This window comes from Sycon ciliatum, chromosome 10, assembly GCF_964019385.1.
Source record: "Sycon ciliatum chromosome 10, ocSycCili1.1, whole genome shotgun sequence".
Classification (NCBI taxonomy): domain Eukaryota; kingdom Metazoa; phylum Porifera; class Calcarea; order Leucosolenida; family Sycettidae; genus Sycon; species Sycon ciliatum.
In genome coordinates this window covers 24,374,399-24,390,349 of record NC_088652.1, presented here as the reverse complement: position 1 = coordinate 24,390,349, position 15,951 = coordinate 24,374,399, and the positions used below count along the sequence as shown (strand labels likewise).

The 15,951-nt window shown below is 52.2% G+C and overlaps 1 protein-coding gene across 1 annotated transcript in view; it reads right to left on the bottom strand.

Moving 5' to 3' along the window:
- Positions 1-542: 542 nt before the first annotated feature.
- The window catches only part of LOC135825895 (uncharacterized), a 23,527-nt gene continuing 8,118 nt past the window's right edge, over positions 543-15,951 (bottom strand). Inside the window, exons 10-18 of the mRNA XM_065338529.1 lie at positions 10,547-10,714; positions 9,314-9,482; positions 8,201-8,402; positions 7,723-7,864; positions 6,533-6,853; positions 6,051-6,117; positions 2,896-4,259; positions 2,408-2,453; positions 543-2,054 (exon numbers count right to left, since the gene is read on the bottom strand). Coding sequence (XP_065194601.1) covers positions 1,096-2,054; positions 2,408-2,453; positions 2,896-4,259; positions 6,051-6,117; positions 6,533-6,853; positions 7,723-7,864; positions 8,201-8,402; positions 9,314-9,482; positions 10,547-10,714 — 3,438 coding nt within the window. The 3' untranslated portion in view covers positions 543-1,095. The remainder of the gene's footprint in view (positions 2,055-2,407; positions 2,454-2,895; positions 4,260-6,050; positions 6,118-6,532; positions 6,854-7,722; positions 7,865-8,200; positions 8,403-9,313; positions 9,483-10,546; positions 10,715-15,951) is intronic.

Below are 15,951 nucleotides of genomic sequence, written 5' to 3'. Positions count from 1 at the left end.
GTACTGGCCAGAGAAAGCCAACCTCATGAATAAAGTACATGTAGTGTCGCATTCGAGTGCACAGACCAGTGTGTGTAGTGTTAGGGCTGCGTGGCGCCCGGCAACGCTATTTTATTCATGAGGTTGGGTTTCCTTGGCCAGTACTATAGTCTATGTATGATCTTGCATTGATTAGGAAACTGTATGGCATGCATGTACATGTATGAGTACATGTACCAGTCTAGACATGTATCAGTGACTCTCTCCATATCCGAACCCGCCCTGAACGGTGTCTGACCCGGACGGTTCGGGCAATCGATGCTATTGCAGTACATGCACTTGGTAGCAGATATAGCATACACAAAGTCATGCACGCATGCGCACGCGCGTGCAAACACGCACACACACACACACACACACACACACACACACACACACACACACACACAAACACACACATACACACACACACACACACCGGTACATGTGATGTGAACCCCTGAGCCGGGAATCGGAACCCCTTGCCCCGGACAAAAACTCCTGGAACAATTACAGCAAAGAACTTAAAGACCAAAGAATTATTATTATTATCGATGGATCAGAAAGAGTCTGTCGCACCACCTTGATGAGCAAAGAAAATAAAAAAGCTAGACACTAGAGCATTGTCCAGGTCTCAGCTACAGACCGAATTCGTTAAACGCCTTGATAAATTGATAGGCCACGGGATTCAGTGGAGTTGAAAGGATAGATATAAACAATTTCTCATCAAATTGTCTACTTCAAAGTATGATCTAAATTTCGCACCACTTATAGTATGTTATAAAGATAAAATGCACAATAAATTAATAGATGATTTTCATGATAACTGCAGATTATGGGCTGTATGTGCGCTGCACTGTGCTGTCGGGGAAGAAGCAAGGTTCAGCAACTTGTACTGCAGCATGTAAGGCCGAAACGCACCGGCACACATTATATATATATACGCATGCACACATGTAGACAGCATACACATAGACACCCTATACGTGCACGCCCACCCCTACACACACGCGCACACGCACACACACACACGCACGCACACACACACGCGCACACACACACACACACGCACACACACTAGTGTTTTCTGGGCGAGGTCCAGACGGGCACGGACAGGTGGATTGGAAAGGAATGCTTTCGCTTGGGAGACATCTGCGAAGATCTGCTCAAAACGGCCGGGGAATGACTTGGCGTTCTTCCTATGCCGTCCCCAGGATCCTGCTGTGGAGTTTGTTGGCTGTGCACTGGAGGCTTATGACCCTGTTTAGCAGCCACGTGGCTCAGAGTGGATGTCATGCTGTCCTGGTGATGTTGCTCGGCCGTTCGGCCCCGCCCTGGGGTTGTAGGACCCCGTTGAAGCGGACTACCAGCTCCCAGCAGGTCGGGATGGCAGACAGCATGATTGCTGGTCTCAGACAGATGTGCTGCATTGAAGGGCGCACTCTCCTTAGATCCCTGGTCGGAGAATAAACCCCGGGAAACGGGCAGAGAAGCGGGAGAAGCCGTTGATGATGCCCGTGCTGAATTCATCCGGTGCGGAGGAGCTCCTCGAGGCTGCACACTGTCACCTCCTGGTGAGCTTGCTTCAGAGCCGTGGGCACGAGCGGAGGATCGCAAGCGTCGGGACGCCTGCCCTGGGCTTGTGGAAGCTGGCGATACTGGCGGGCGCTCTTCGGGAAGAGCAAACGGAACTGACGAGGCCAGCAGCAGAACGTCATCAGTCTGCCTGGAAAGCAAACTGGGCATGTGCAACTGTGATTCTCCAAGTCCAGTTGAGACTGGGAATGCAACTTGACCATGGTTAACACCGATATTTATTCTGCCATTTGCCGACGTTGCCTGGCTGGTTCCGCGGCGGGGAGAAGAGGCGTTACTTGACACAGAGCTGCTAGCGCTACTGCCACCTGAGGATGTTGAACGGGTTAAGCTACTGCTGTACAATGCAGATGCTGCTTGAGCTGCTCCTTTGCCATGAACCGCTGGGTGTCCCTCGTCAGTAGAGTTGTTTGTGTCCTCAGTATCGGCAGTAGATACCACTGTAATGATAGAAATATACACGTAAACGCACACATACACACACACACATACACACACACACACACACACACACACACCCACACCCACACCCACACCCACACCCACACCCACACACACACACATATACCGTGAACAAGCAGCAGACAATCCAGCTATGTTAAACAACTTATTCCGCCTGTCGTGCAAGACATCAGCAGTGGAAATGTGCAAGCTCAAGTGCCGAGTAGCCAAGCTGTGCCGCTCCGCTCATTTCCCCTGAGGTGTCACCAACAACTAATATCAAGACCCTCGCAAGCAAGGGAGTTGGGGATACATATCCAAGTTGATTGAACAAATTCTGGACAAAACTTACAACGTATTGGCTTGCGTCTGGGAATCGCAGCCAGATGAAGCTCCCTCTAAAACGCCAACGCCAACACACACACACAGACACACACACACACACACACACATACACACACACACACACACACACACACACACACACACACACATACACACATACACACACACACACACACACACCCATGCACACACACACGCACACACACAAACATGAAGAAAGTCAGGCAAGAGTTCCGAATCCATGCATGGTCCATCACCAGACATACTATCCAACACTGTGCAGGCAACGTTGCTGGAGCCAGTAAACACTTGTTTGAAATGCTGATCCAGCAGTACCCGAGTCCGTTAGGACTAGAAAATGCCCCCCCCCCCCCCCCCCACACACACACACACATCACCACTTGAAGCCAAGTAGTAATGAAACACCACTCCTGCTTGAAAATGAAAGAAAGAAAACAGCAACACAATTACAATGGCTGAAACACGATTACATACCCAGCCTCGGCGTTGTCCACTCCATCGTGACCAATCGCCCCACATACTCCGAGTGAGACGACTGCGTGACTTGCGCGGTTTCTTCACCACAACAAACTCACTCGCCTGGCCCTCCAGCAGGTTGTCGAAGTCCAGACCCGATGCGGACTTCAACGACTGTGAGAGCTGCGAGAACAGGCGCTTCTGCTTGTCGCCAATCTTGTTCTTCAGCCGCTCCGCCAAAAGGTAATCTCGCAAACCTCGCGCCCAGTGCCGCTGTGCCACTTGCCGCTTGCGACATTTCGGCAGGTCGCTCGACGGCGGAAGGAGCGCCTGCTGGGACAGAGGAATAGCCTTCGGCTTCGGTCGGCCGCGCCGGTCCGCGCCGCCGCTCTGTGCGAGCATGTCCATGGCGTCGTCGACTGGTTTGCTGCGTGTGAGCACGTGCATTGCGGCGCCAAGCGGGTACTGTGGCTGTGCGACCTCTCCACCTTGCCACGCCGCTTGCCCGGCGCTAGCCGTGTCTTGCGACGATGAGGACGTGCGTTGGCGGAATGCCACCGGCGAAAGTACATGCAGATCACCGGCATCACGATGTCGCACTCGTTTCGCACTCGGCTCGACCACCTCGAGATCAGCGTCGTTTGCGGGAGGCCGTGGCGTTGACTGCTGCACTCCATCGCACTCTCGCTCAGTGTCCGTTTCCTCACCACGGCTGAGGGGCTCATAATCTTCCTCGCTGATGTCCATCAAGTGTCGCTGCTCTCCACTCTCCTCCTCGGAAGCCAGGTTTTGGCTTGCTTCACAGTCACCTTGGACTGGCTCTTGTTCTTGCTGCTCCTCTTGTTGCTGGTCGTGTGGCAAGTACTGGCACGATAGGCGCTTGGCAACCTGTCCAGCTAGCCTGGCATTGGCCCGCGCACCGCTGACACGCTGGGCGCGCTTCTTCGTTGGCGTACTGCTGCCGCTGTGGCTGGGCGCGGCGTACGGCGATGGCCGGACATCGTCCGCCGTACTCTCCGTCTCTTGCTGCCGTGCCAGGGTCTGGACGGCGTGACTGTCGACGGAGAGTTGCCGGCGGTCGGTGCAGAGGCGATACCAGCGCTCGTCGTGCAGCACTTCCTTGATGCCCAGGCCGGTGGGCTGGCGACACACGGAGCACGTTGGAGCAACACCGCTACCCTCCTCGAGCGCTTCTTTGCGCCACTTGTGGATACTCTTGCGCACACCCTTGTGCAGACGTCGCGTTCGGATACCGCGCGATGTCACCAGGGCTTCGTTCACTTTCCGGTGTTTAAAGGAGCTGTCCCCGCGTACGACGGGCAGAGCATCGTGGAAACAGGCGATGCACAACGGTTTACTGGCAGCATCCTCCGTGTTGAGATCTGTAGGGCAGAGTACAGTGCGGGGTACACATGTAGACACGGTCACAGATGCACACACAGGTGCACACATACACACTCACGCAGACACACAGGTGCACACATACACACTCACGCAGACACACAGGTGCACACATACACACTCACGCAGACACACAGGTGCACACATACACACTCACGCAGACACACAGGTGCACACATACACACTCACGCAGACACACAGGTGCACACATACACACTCACGCAGACACACAGGTGCACACATACACACTCACGCAGACACACAGGTGCACACATACACACTCACGCAGACACACAGGTGCACACATACACACTCACGCAGACACACAGGTGCACACATACACACTCACGCAGACACACAGGTGCACACATACACACTCACGCAGACACACAGGTGCACACATACACACTCACGCAGACACACAGGTGCACACATACACACTCACGCAGACACACAGGTGCACACATACACACTCACGCAGACACACAGGTGCACACATACACACTCACGCAGACACACAGGTGCACACATACACACTCACGCAGACACACAGGTGCACACATACACACTCACGCAGACACACAGGTGCACACATACACACTCACGCAGACACACAGGTGCACACATACACACTCACGCAGACACACAGGTGCACACATACACACTCACGCAGACACACAGGTGCACACATACACACTCACGCAGACACACAGGTGCACACATACACACTCACGCAGACACACAGGTGCACACATACACACTCACGCAGACATACAGGTGCACACATACACACTCACGCAGACACACAGGTGCACACATACACACTCACGCAGACACACAGGTGCACACATACACACTCACGCAGACACACAGGTGCACACATACACACTCACGCAGACACACAGGTGCACACATACACACTCACGCAGACACACAGGTGCACACATACACACTCACGCAGACACACAGGTGCACACATACACACTCACGCAGACACACAGGTGCACACATACACACTCACGCAGACACACAGGTGCACACATACACACTCACGCAGACACACAGGTGCACACATACACACTCACGCAGACACACAGGTGCACACATACACACTCACGCAGACACACAGGTGCACACATACACACTCACGCAGACACACAGGTGCACACATACACACTCACGCAGACACACAGGTGCACACATACACACTCACGCAGACACACAGGTGCACACATACACACTCACGCAGACACACAGGTGCACACATACACACTCACGCAGACACACAGGTGCACACATACACACTCACGCAGACACACAGGTGCACACATGATGTCTGTCCGTACAGTCTACTCCCGATTTCAGAAATTTTCAGTGCTCAATATTTTCGGTATCAGGGCAAAAGGCCAGGTTAGGTGAGCAGAAATTTTAGGTACAGAGAAGCAGTTCCCTATTGGAATATGTCTGGTACTGTTTGTTCGGTGCATTGAAATTTTAGGTATGAAACAGATCACCGAAAACACCGAAAATAAAAGCACACCGAAAATTTGTGAAATTACGGTACCCTCGATAAGGCGCGCACCTGATCTTGGAGACAAACATGAGAGACTTACCCACGTGTATTACTTACATGTTGAATCATGTGTGTGTGTGTGTGTGTGTGTGTGTGTGTGTGTGTGTGTGTGTGTGTGTGTGCGTGCGTGTGTGTGTGCATCATGGATGTGTGTGTGTGTGTGGATTATGCGTGTGTGCATCACATACACACTGCTTACATTGTCGAAGTAGCAAGAAGTCCTCAAGGTCGTACGGCGCTTGGACCAGCCGCTCAGGTTGGTGTTTCTACGATGCAGGAAGCCAACAGTGTCACCAGAAACAGAGATTGAAACAAGAGGAACATAATTCATACCAAATACTACACTGGAAGAGCGAAAGTGTGACGAGTCTAAAGTTTTAAGATTTGCAAAATATTCCCACAAAGTTTAACGAGCCTGCCATCACACACCTGTCTTCTGTTTCTCTAGTACAGAGGAGAGAAGGAACAACATACGTGCAACGTTTCTTCGGCTAATAATGGTTCAACTCGTACAGTGGCTCAGTTAGCCTCCCTCCGTCCCCCCCCCCCCCCTCCCCCCCTTGCCGTTGGGGCCCTGCGCTTTTCTGATTTCACGATCTATTTCTTTTTGCCCATACAAGAGGCTTTAGTAGTTACTAGTACATGTACTGAGTGCTGTACTGAATCAGGAAGCACACTCACTCGGTGCTGAGCCTTGGCGTGGAGCAGCCACGATCGGCAGTCCTCTTGACACGAAGCGTCCAGCGTCCTCGCGAGCAGGTCACGCACGCTGGAGTCGGCGCCGTCTTCAGTACTGCTCCTATCCGATGACGACCCATCACTGTCATGATCGTCGCCCGCGCCAGCCGTACTGGCGTGTCCTCCTCGCTGCTGACGCCGACGCTGGGAGTTGAAAAACACCTCGTCCATGTGGGCAGGAGACGAGTGGCCACTGCAACGTTCACTTTCCGCCGCCGCTACCGGCTGGACAAGCTGACTAAACACGTCACCGGATTCCGTCATCTGCAGAGCAACGGCAACAACACAGCAACCTAAGTCAAGAAAACTGAGTTTCACGTTTGTGTACTTTTAAAGGGGAAGTTCACCCTAAAATGAACACTGCACAACTTGTAGCGAAACATGCACTGATTCCAATGGTGAAGGTCCGAGGTTGATCGGAGCAGCCTTTCCAAAGCTATACCAGCTTGAAGTTTGCACTAAATTTAGTGACATCATGATGACGCTCCGATCAACATGGGACCTTCACCATTGGAATCAGTGCATTTTTCGCTACCAGTTGTAAAGTTTTCATTTTAGGGTGACCTTACCCTTTAAACGCACACGAAGTATAGAACAAGCACAACACTCCCCCCCCCCCCTCCACACACACCCACACACACGCGCGCGCACGCACACCCACACCCACACACACGCGCGCACGCACACACACACACCTTGGCTACACCGGTTGAAAGGATCTCACCAGGTACTCGTTAGCTCGCTCGCAAGAAACTCTGCTGGTTTGCACTACCTAGCAAAGCACTGTACAGCAGGGAATTTTCGGACGGAAATATTTTCGGACAAAGCCGAATTTCGACCTTTCGTACGGATTTTATTATCGTACAGCGGTGTATGCTAAGTGCACGTGTTTGTGTGCGGTACGCATGTATATAGCGTACATAACTTCACAGGAACAAGTTTTAGTACGGAATTAATTTTAGTAAGAAAGAGGCCGTGTACGAAATTGTACGAAAATAAATTCCGTCCGAAAATTTCCTGCTATACAGTATAACGTACGGCATACACAATACAGTACAGTCAATGCATCTAGAGAACTCTCCGTTCGAGCGAGAGTCACGCCTATTCGTATACCGACTTTACTTCCTCCCTACCTGCAAGGTGAGAAACGTGCCCGTGCCTTGGCCACGGCTAGATAGGTTAGTGACAAGAGCGTTGCCACACACGGCCGAGTCTAGTCTCTGCAGCACACCGCCGTTGAGCGCTGGTGGAGATGACATACAGCGAGGGAAAACACTGCGCAAAGTACACATCCAGGATACAAACACACGCACACACACACGCACACACACACACACACACACACACACACACACACACACACACACACACACATACAAATGTACGCACACGTACATACGAACACGAACAGACACACACAAACTTACAATTCAGGCAAATACATATCATGTATGCTCAACACATGTACCCAGCCACTAACCAACCACTAGCCAACTCACACAAATACACACATACACACACACGCACGCACACACACACACGCGCGCACACACACACACACACGCACACACACACACACACACATGCACGCACGCACACACGTACCCTTACTTGCAGTTGCCCAGGGCCATGGGTAGCTGGCCTACATTGACGCACGGCAGTCTGCCACCACGGCGATGTTGAACTGGACAGCCGACACGTTGCCAGGGTGCCGGAACAACACTACTAGACTCTGATTGGCTACCGGTTGCCATGGAGTGTCGCCCACCTCCACTAATGAGAGGGTCAGGTAAAGAGCTTGAGGTCTGGCCGTCTACGCAGCGAGTGAAAAAGAGGAAGAGTACAGGCGGGGTCAGTTGCAATCTCAATACATCATATCGGTGAAATGGCACCACTGCCTGAGGGTAGCATCGACACGCATGCATGCATGCCTACATACCAACTCATCTAATATAGAGTAAAACCTGTAACTAAAGACCACCGTGACTAGCGACCAGCCTGGTACTACAGTAAAACCTGTAACTAAAGACCACTGTGACTAGCGACCAGCCTGGTACTACAGTAAAACCTGTAACTAAAGACCACTGTGACTAGCAACCAGCCTGGTACTACAGTAAAACCTGTAACTAAAGACCGCTGTGACTAGCGACCAGCCTGGAACTACAGACCACTTCACCAGGCACGGACGGTCTCACATTCATGGTTGCGCGGCGCACACCTCTAACTAAGAACCACCTGCTACTAAAGACCACTTTCTATGGCCCCAAAGGGTGGTCGTTAGTCACAGTTTTTACTGTATTTGTTTAAAATGACTATGATTATGTTCTTGCTCATGAACTTTTACAGTAAACCATTCATGCAGTCATCTAAGTGATCACCTGACCAAATCATGTAAGCATAGTATCAAGAGTCCATGACCCCAAGAGTGTGCAACTGGGGTCTGGCTGCTGTAGGCCCACTGCGCAGCGGAATTCCAACATTACGCCATGCTGCCGAGGCACAGCTGTACAAAACTCCGCATTCCGCGGTGCTTGGAACCAGGGCGTAGTACAAGCGCAACGGACGTGTACGTCACTTTTGACGTAATGTTGGAATTCTGCCGCACAGATCCCCATGTACAGAGTCGCACACTCTTGGGGTTATGGACTCTTGATAATATATTATGCAAGTAATGTGACCGAGACATGTGATATATCATGTGATCAAAGACCATCCACACTGTACCTGTGAAGTGGTAGAGCATTGACTGCGGTCGTGTGCATGACGACAGCATTGCAATGTGATCTTTGCCGGCAGTCGGTGCAGTATGACTGGTGTTTGTTAGGGTTGTATCGACAGTGGCCAGTGATAGAAACCGCGGGGCTGTCGACCAGGGGTAGTCCCACTCCAGTACCTGAAAAACACAAACAAGTACGCACATACAAACACAGCCACGTACATGTACACACACACACAAGCTCAAACACAGGCACAGGCACAGGCACGCACACACAGACACATACAGACACAGACACAGACACACACACACACTTGCACAAACTCACTCCCATGAACCGGCCACGTGGGTCTCCCCTTGGGAGAGGGGAGAGAGAGATTCACAAGAAATCTTGGAGATACGACTCAATTGTCCACTGAACTACCCAACGGCTGACAGCCCCAAATCACCGACCTACAGGTGGTTGGACTAGAAAAATATGACCCCTACGATGGGCTCACCACACCAGACTAAGTGGGGGAGGACAAAGCGCAGAAAAAGGAATGACGGCACCACAACCACTGCCGCCGCAGCCACTACCAGCACCAGCACCCAAAAGGGGACAGATAAACAAACAACACAGATTGAGTATCACAACAACCATCAGAGGCCATCAGAGGAATATTATTGTAGCTCCAGTGAAGGCGAAGGGCAAGAATGCTGCTTTTCAACACACATCTTTGCAACACAATCCACAAACAGCAAGAGTGCAACCAGGTACTTCCTCGCCGTTACAGTGGAGCCTGTATAAGACGACCGCTCAAGGGACCTTCAAAACGTGGTCTCTGTTACCAGGTGGTCTCCTTATCCAGGGTCATTTGTCTGGAAATAGCATCCCTTGGTCCTGGTTTCAGTGGTCTTCTGGGACAGGTGGTCGCCTTATCCGAGTGGTCGCCTTGGCAGGTTTTAATGTACTCTGAGTTTCGAATCTGAAAACACTCATCAGACGATGATACGCGTGTTCAGACACGAAACTGCGAGTAACGGCAAGGAAGTACCTGGTTGCACTGCTGCTATTTTAAATCCCCAAAAAACACCATGGCTGGTTAAAATCGCCCACACATCACATTTTTATTGGCACTATGTGATCGTGATTGTGGAATTTAAAAAAGAATTACTGGCTCTGTCCACTGGACATAGAGCACTATGTGCAGCCTGCGGATTTTAGACACCTGTCACATCCGTGTGACTGTGTAACTTACAGGTGTCTTTGGATATCGCTGGTCAAGAAGCACTAGAGTTTGCTTGGTTGCGAGCATGAGCTGAAAGTCCATGCTGGGGTGCTGTCGCATGGCGGACACACACTCAGAGCGATGCAGAGATGGAGACGACGCGACACTGAACAGGGTCGTGTCTGCACGGGGAGCGCTCTGGGGAGGGGAGAACAAAGATATATACACACACACACACACACACATGTACACACACACACACGCGCATGCACGCACACACACACACACACATAGGTACGTGTACACAACAGGACACAGGATTCAGGATCAAAAAGATGTTAGGTTTAGGGGGCTGTAATCGAACTATGACTTTCTCTTGTATGACTCTGTCTTGTGTAGTTGACATTACTTCTTACCTCTTGTTGCCTGTCATGTGATTCATGTGCGTGATTCATCCTGTGGTTGCGGCTTTCTTGTACGCATGCATGTATGCTGTCATAATAGTAGTGTCATGTTTCATCTTTTGTGCAGCTGTTTGCGCTTGCTGTGGTACACATGCATGCTCCAGTTCCTTTCTGATACATGCTGCTCTTGCCAGTCTTGGCTCTTTTTTACGGTGGTTCTGGTGTGTTCCGATGGCGATGGTTTTGTGAACAAAGTTCTCTCTCTTGTTGTACTGTCGTATGTATTAGCACAAACAATAACCTTCCAGTTAGTATAATTACTTGTCCAGACCTGTGTGGTGTTTTGGCCGTGGATGCCTGAGACCGGTGGTGGGGGTAATTTTCTAACAGCGTGGTGCCGAAACCCGGGAATTGTTTGTGCGTAGACGTCAGTTTTAGTGTATGCCTCGTCGTCGTCGTACGAGACAGAGAGCGAGACAAGGAGAGGTTGAGGCCTTGCCTGTATCGGACAGTGAAGCAGTTGGCGTTGCTTCTGAACCTGAAGCCATGTCTGGCCTGAAGCTGGACGGCTTGATGAAGTCCTTCGGTGGGAAGGCAGGTGACAGCTTTGATGACTTTTGGTTGAAGTACTCTGTGCTGTCGGAGGTGAACGGTTGGGACACGGCTGATAAGCGCATGCAGAGACTTCCTCTGTTTTTGGAAGGAGATGCGCTGCTCGTGTTTAGTAGAATGGAGGCTGCGGATAAGAAGGATGAGGATAAGGTGTCCGCTTTGCTGCAAAAGCCGTTCGGCGTGACAGGAAGTGATGCGTACGAAAAATTTACGTCCCGCCGGTTCCTTTCTGATGAAAGTCCTGACGCGTACGTGTCTGATTTGCAGCGGCTGCTGGCTGCATCAGGTCACAAGCTGACAGGTGATGACGATTCTGTCGTTATTGAGCAGCTGCTGGCTGGTCTCCCTTTTGATTTTGCCAAGGACATCCGCCTGTCAAGTGCTGGGAAAGACTTACGTGTGTCAGACTGTGTGGAGAAGTTGAGAGCACTGCGCAAGGTTGTGTCAGCAAGGCCAGGTATTGCTGGTGCAGTGGTGTCTGGCCCTTCCGGTGGGAAGAAGTCCCATATTGTCTGTCATAAGTGTGGTGAACCTGGGCATATACGGAAACATTGCCCGGAAGGCCGTGGTGGCGGCAGCAGTGCTGTGAAGAGCAGTGGAGGCAGCGGTGGTGGCCAGCAGAAGTCATCAGGGCCACGAAATGTTACATGTTTCTTCTGTGAGCAACCGGGTCATTATCAACAGGACTGTGAGCTCAAAAAGCAATGGCTCCGAGACCAGAAGAGAGGCAAAGGCGTGGCCGGAGCGGCTGTGGAGATCGCCGATCCATGTCTCCTAGCTACGGTAACTACCACGCGACCTGGTTTGCCTCGTGTGTTTGTAGACGTGGCTGTACCTGACAGGGATGTGTGGAGGCGCGTGCAAGCCATCATCGATACTGGCTCCTGTCGCACGCTCATTAGCGAAGCACTTGTTGACAGTTTGGGTGTCCCTGTTACTGAGAGTCTGGGCAAAGGAATTGTTGCCTTGGACGGAGAGCAGCTGACTACACGTGGCGTGGTGGAACTGCAGTTCAAGCGTGATGATGGTCCTGTGTCAATTCCTGAGTCAACTATGTCCGCTGTTGTGCTTCCTGACCTGAACGTTGTGTCGGCTGACGTGCTGATCGGCTCAGACTTCGTGACAATGTGTGGGGGTCTGCATATGGAATATGATGACGGAAGGCTAGCTGGTGTGGCGATCGGCCCGGCCCAGGAGAAGTCGGGTAAACGCGCACCTGACGTTGTCGGAGCTGTACCTACACCGACTAAGCTCCCTCGGCATGTGCAAGTCACAGAGGACGCCGACACAGGCAATGTCGTGCTTACCCCCAGTGATGGCACGGTGTGCTGGAACGCTGAAGAGTGACACTGGGAGATATCGTGGAAGTGGTCAAGCAAAAATGAGCCTGAGGGTTTCATTGGCTCCGGTGTGGCTCAGTATTCGCGGAGCGGTCTATCGGAATCGCAAGAGAATACCTTCTGTGATGAAGTAGACGGATGGATTGAGAAGGGGTGGCTCATACCTCATGATCCAGCGGTCCACGGAGAACCGGCTGCAGTACTTCCCCTGCTAGCAGTCAAACAAGAGCACAAGTTGACGACGCCTTTTGAGACCGTGTTCGGACTACACTGCTTTGAACAAAGAGCTGGTATCCAACCCTGGTGCTGAAGCACCTGCGTGCCAAGAGAAGCTGCGGCAGTGGCGCGGTGCAGGAGATCCCGATTCATATGCTCTGATTGATATACGGAAGGCATATTTGCAAGTCCGTGTGTGCCCTGACCTATGGCGCTAGCAGGTGGTGAAGTGGAAAGGTCAGACGTATGTCCTAACAAGAATGGGCTTTGGTCTGTCAGTAGCACCTAAGCTGATGGATTTGATTGTTCGGTACTCAACTCGCCAGTTTCCGGCTGTTGACAACTATATCGACAATCTATATGTACCCAAGGAGCAGACGGATGCCGTCGTCAAGCAGCTGGCAGAGTATGGACTCCCGACAAAGCCGGCGGAAGACCCGGCGACCGCGCGCGTTCTTGGCCTGCAGTTGAGCAAGGATGACAGCGGTGAGGTCAAGTGGGCTAGGCGAGATGGGCCCCGAACCGCGTTGCCGGACGTGTTGACACGTCGTGCAGTGTACAAGTGGGGTGGAGCATTGGTGGGCCACTACCCAGTTGCGAGCTGGCTTCGAGTGCACTGTAGCTGGTTGAAGCGTCTAACTAGCCTTCTCGGCTTGAAGTATGACGATCCGTTGCCTGACCAGCTCAAGAAGTTTTGCATTGATTTAGCCCAGCGCCTCAGCAGCGATGACCCAGTCGGCGGTGTGTGGCAAGGTCCCGGAAGTGCAGAGGAACCATGCAAAGTCTGGTGCGATGCTTCTGATATCGCGTATGGCGCGGCCTTGGAGTTCAATGGCTGCATCATCGAGGATTGCAGTTGGCTGAGAAAGATGGACGACAAGCGCCACATCAACTTGTCTGAACTGGATGCAGCTGCTGAGGGACTCAACCTCGCAGTCCAGTGGGGTGCGCGGCGAATCCAGCTGATGACCGACTCCAAAACCGTTGCTAGTTGGATCCAACAGCTTCTGACCGACTCCAAGCGCGTGAAGACCAGTGGGTTGCATAGCGTGCTTATCCAACGTCGTCTGCAGGTTATCGAAGAGACCGTGGCACAATTGGGTCTGGAAGTGGAAGTCATCTGGGTTCCGACAGCTGACAACAAGGCCGACCGGCTAACTCGCGTTCCTCAGAAGTGGACGCACTATGCTAAGACCCTGCTGAAGGATGATGTAGCTGCCATGGCCCTGACGGTGATTGGACCTGTGACTTTGGAGCAAGTCAGTGTTGCGCAACAGCAGTGCGCTGATGTTCGTCAAGCCATTGCCCAAGTGGAGAAGGGAGAGCCTGTGACGGTGGAGTGTTACAAGAAGATCGGCGGACAGCTACTGGTTGACAAAGGCATGTTGTACCGGAGTGTGAAGCTGCCTGTGGAAGGTGGCGTTGCTGTGCCAGTGATACCAGAGTCGCTACAAGGTCAGCTTGTCAGTGCTGTGCACGCCAACTCTGGTCATGTCAACTGGCAGACTATGCATGACATGCTGAGAGCTGAGTGCTATTTCCCGTCGATGTCGACAGCTTGCCAAGATTATGTGCGCCGATGCCAGGCCTGTGTCCGAGCAAGCACGAAGCGAGGTCCTGTTGGAGAGCCTGTTCGCCCGGACATCCCAGGAAAGCCTTGGAGTGAGATAGTCATTGACACCTTGGAGCTCGGTATCGATCGCTCAGGGCGGTATCACTGTATGCTAGTCATTGTCGACGCTTTTACGAAGTGGGCAGATGCTATACCGCTACCTCGTCATGATGCCAAGTCAGTCGCTGAAGCTATGACCAAGGTTTGCCTGCAGTTTGGCGCGCCTGAAGTCGTGAGGATGGATAACGGAACGGAGTTTGCGAATGCTGTTGTGAGTTCGCTGTTTCGCGTCTTTGGAACTAAGGTGCGCACTGGAGCAGCTTACCACCCGCAGTCACAGGGATCAGCAGAGCGGATGAACCGTACGCTCTTGACGATGATACGGAAGGTGCTTGACCGGTCATCTGATTGGAAGGACGACCTAGAAGTGCTGCTGTTTTACTACCGTACGCGGCCACACTCTGCCACCGGTATTAGCCCTATGGAAGCCATGTTTGGCTGGTTGCCACGTCATCTCATTGTGGAGAAGGATGCTGCGGCTGAGTCTCTAAGTGCGTGGGTGACCAAGCTTGCGAACAGGGCTAGCCAGATACGCGACTTGGTGGAAGAGGAGCTGTCACGGCCTGACGCATGCAGCCCCGAGGCCGAGAACCCGTACAGCCGTGGAGACCGTGTGATGATGCTACGCCCACAGCGCCAGCAGAAGAGGCTCCCGCCATACGAGGATGGATGGGTCGTCACTGAGACTGTGACCCCTGTCACCGTGAGAATTCAGAGAGATGCAGGAGGCTTGCTGCAAATGAAGACGGTTAACGTGTCACTTATCAAGCCTGATGTCTCGGACCCGACAGATGGTGTGAATGCCGATGATACAACGGAAGACCAGCCAGTAGAGCCTGAGGAAGTAATGCGTCTTCGACCCCGTGATGGCCTGAATGCCCCGGCTAGGTTCCGCCAGTAATGCCAACTGGTGGGAACGTGTAATCGAACTATGACTTTCTCTTGTATGACTCTGTCTTGTGTAGTTGACATTACTTCTTACCCCTTGTTGCCTGTCATGTGATTCATGTGCGTGATTCATCCTGTGGTTGCGGCTTTCTTGTACGCATGCATGTATGCTGTCATAATAGTAGTGTCATGTTTCATCTTTTGTGCAGCTGTTTGCGCTTGCTGTGGTACGCATGCATGCTCCAGTTCCTTTCTGATACATGCTGCTCTTGCCAGTCTTGGCTCTTTTTTACGGTGGTTCTG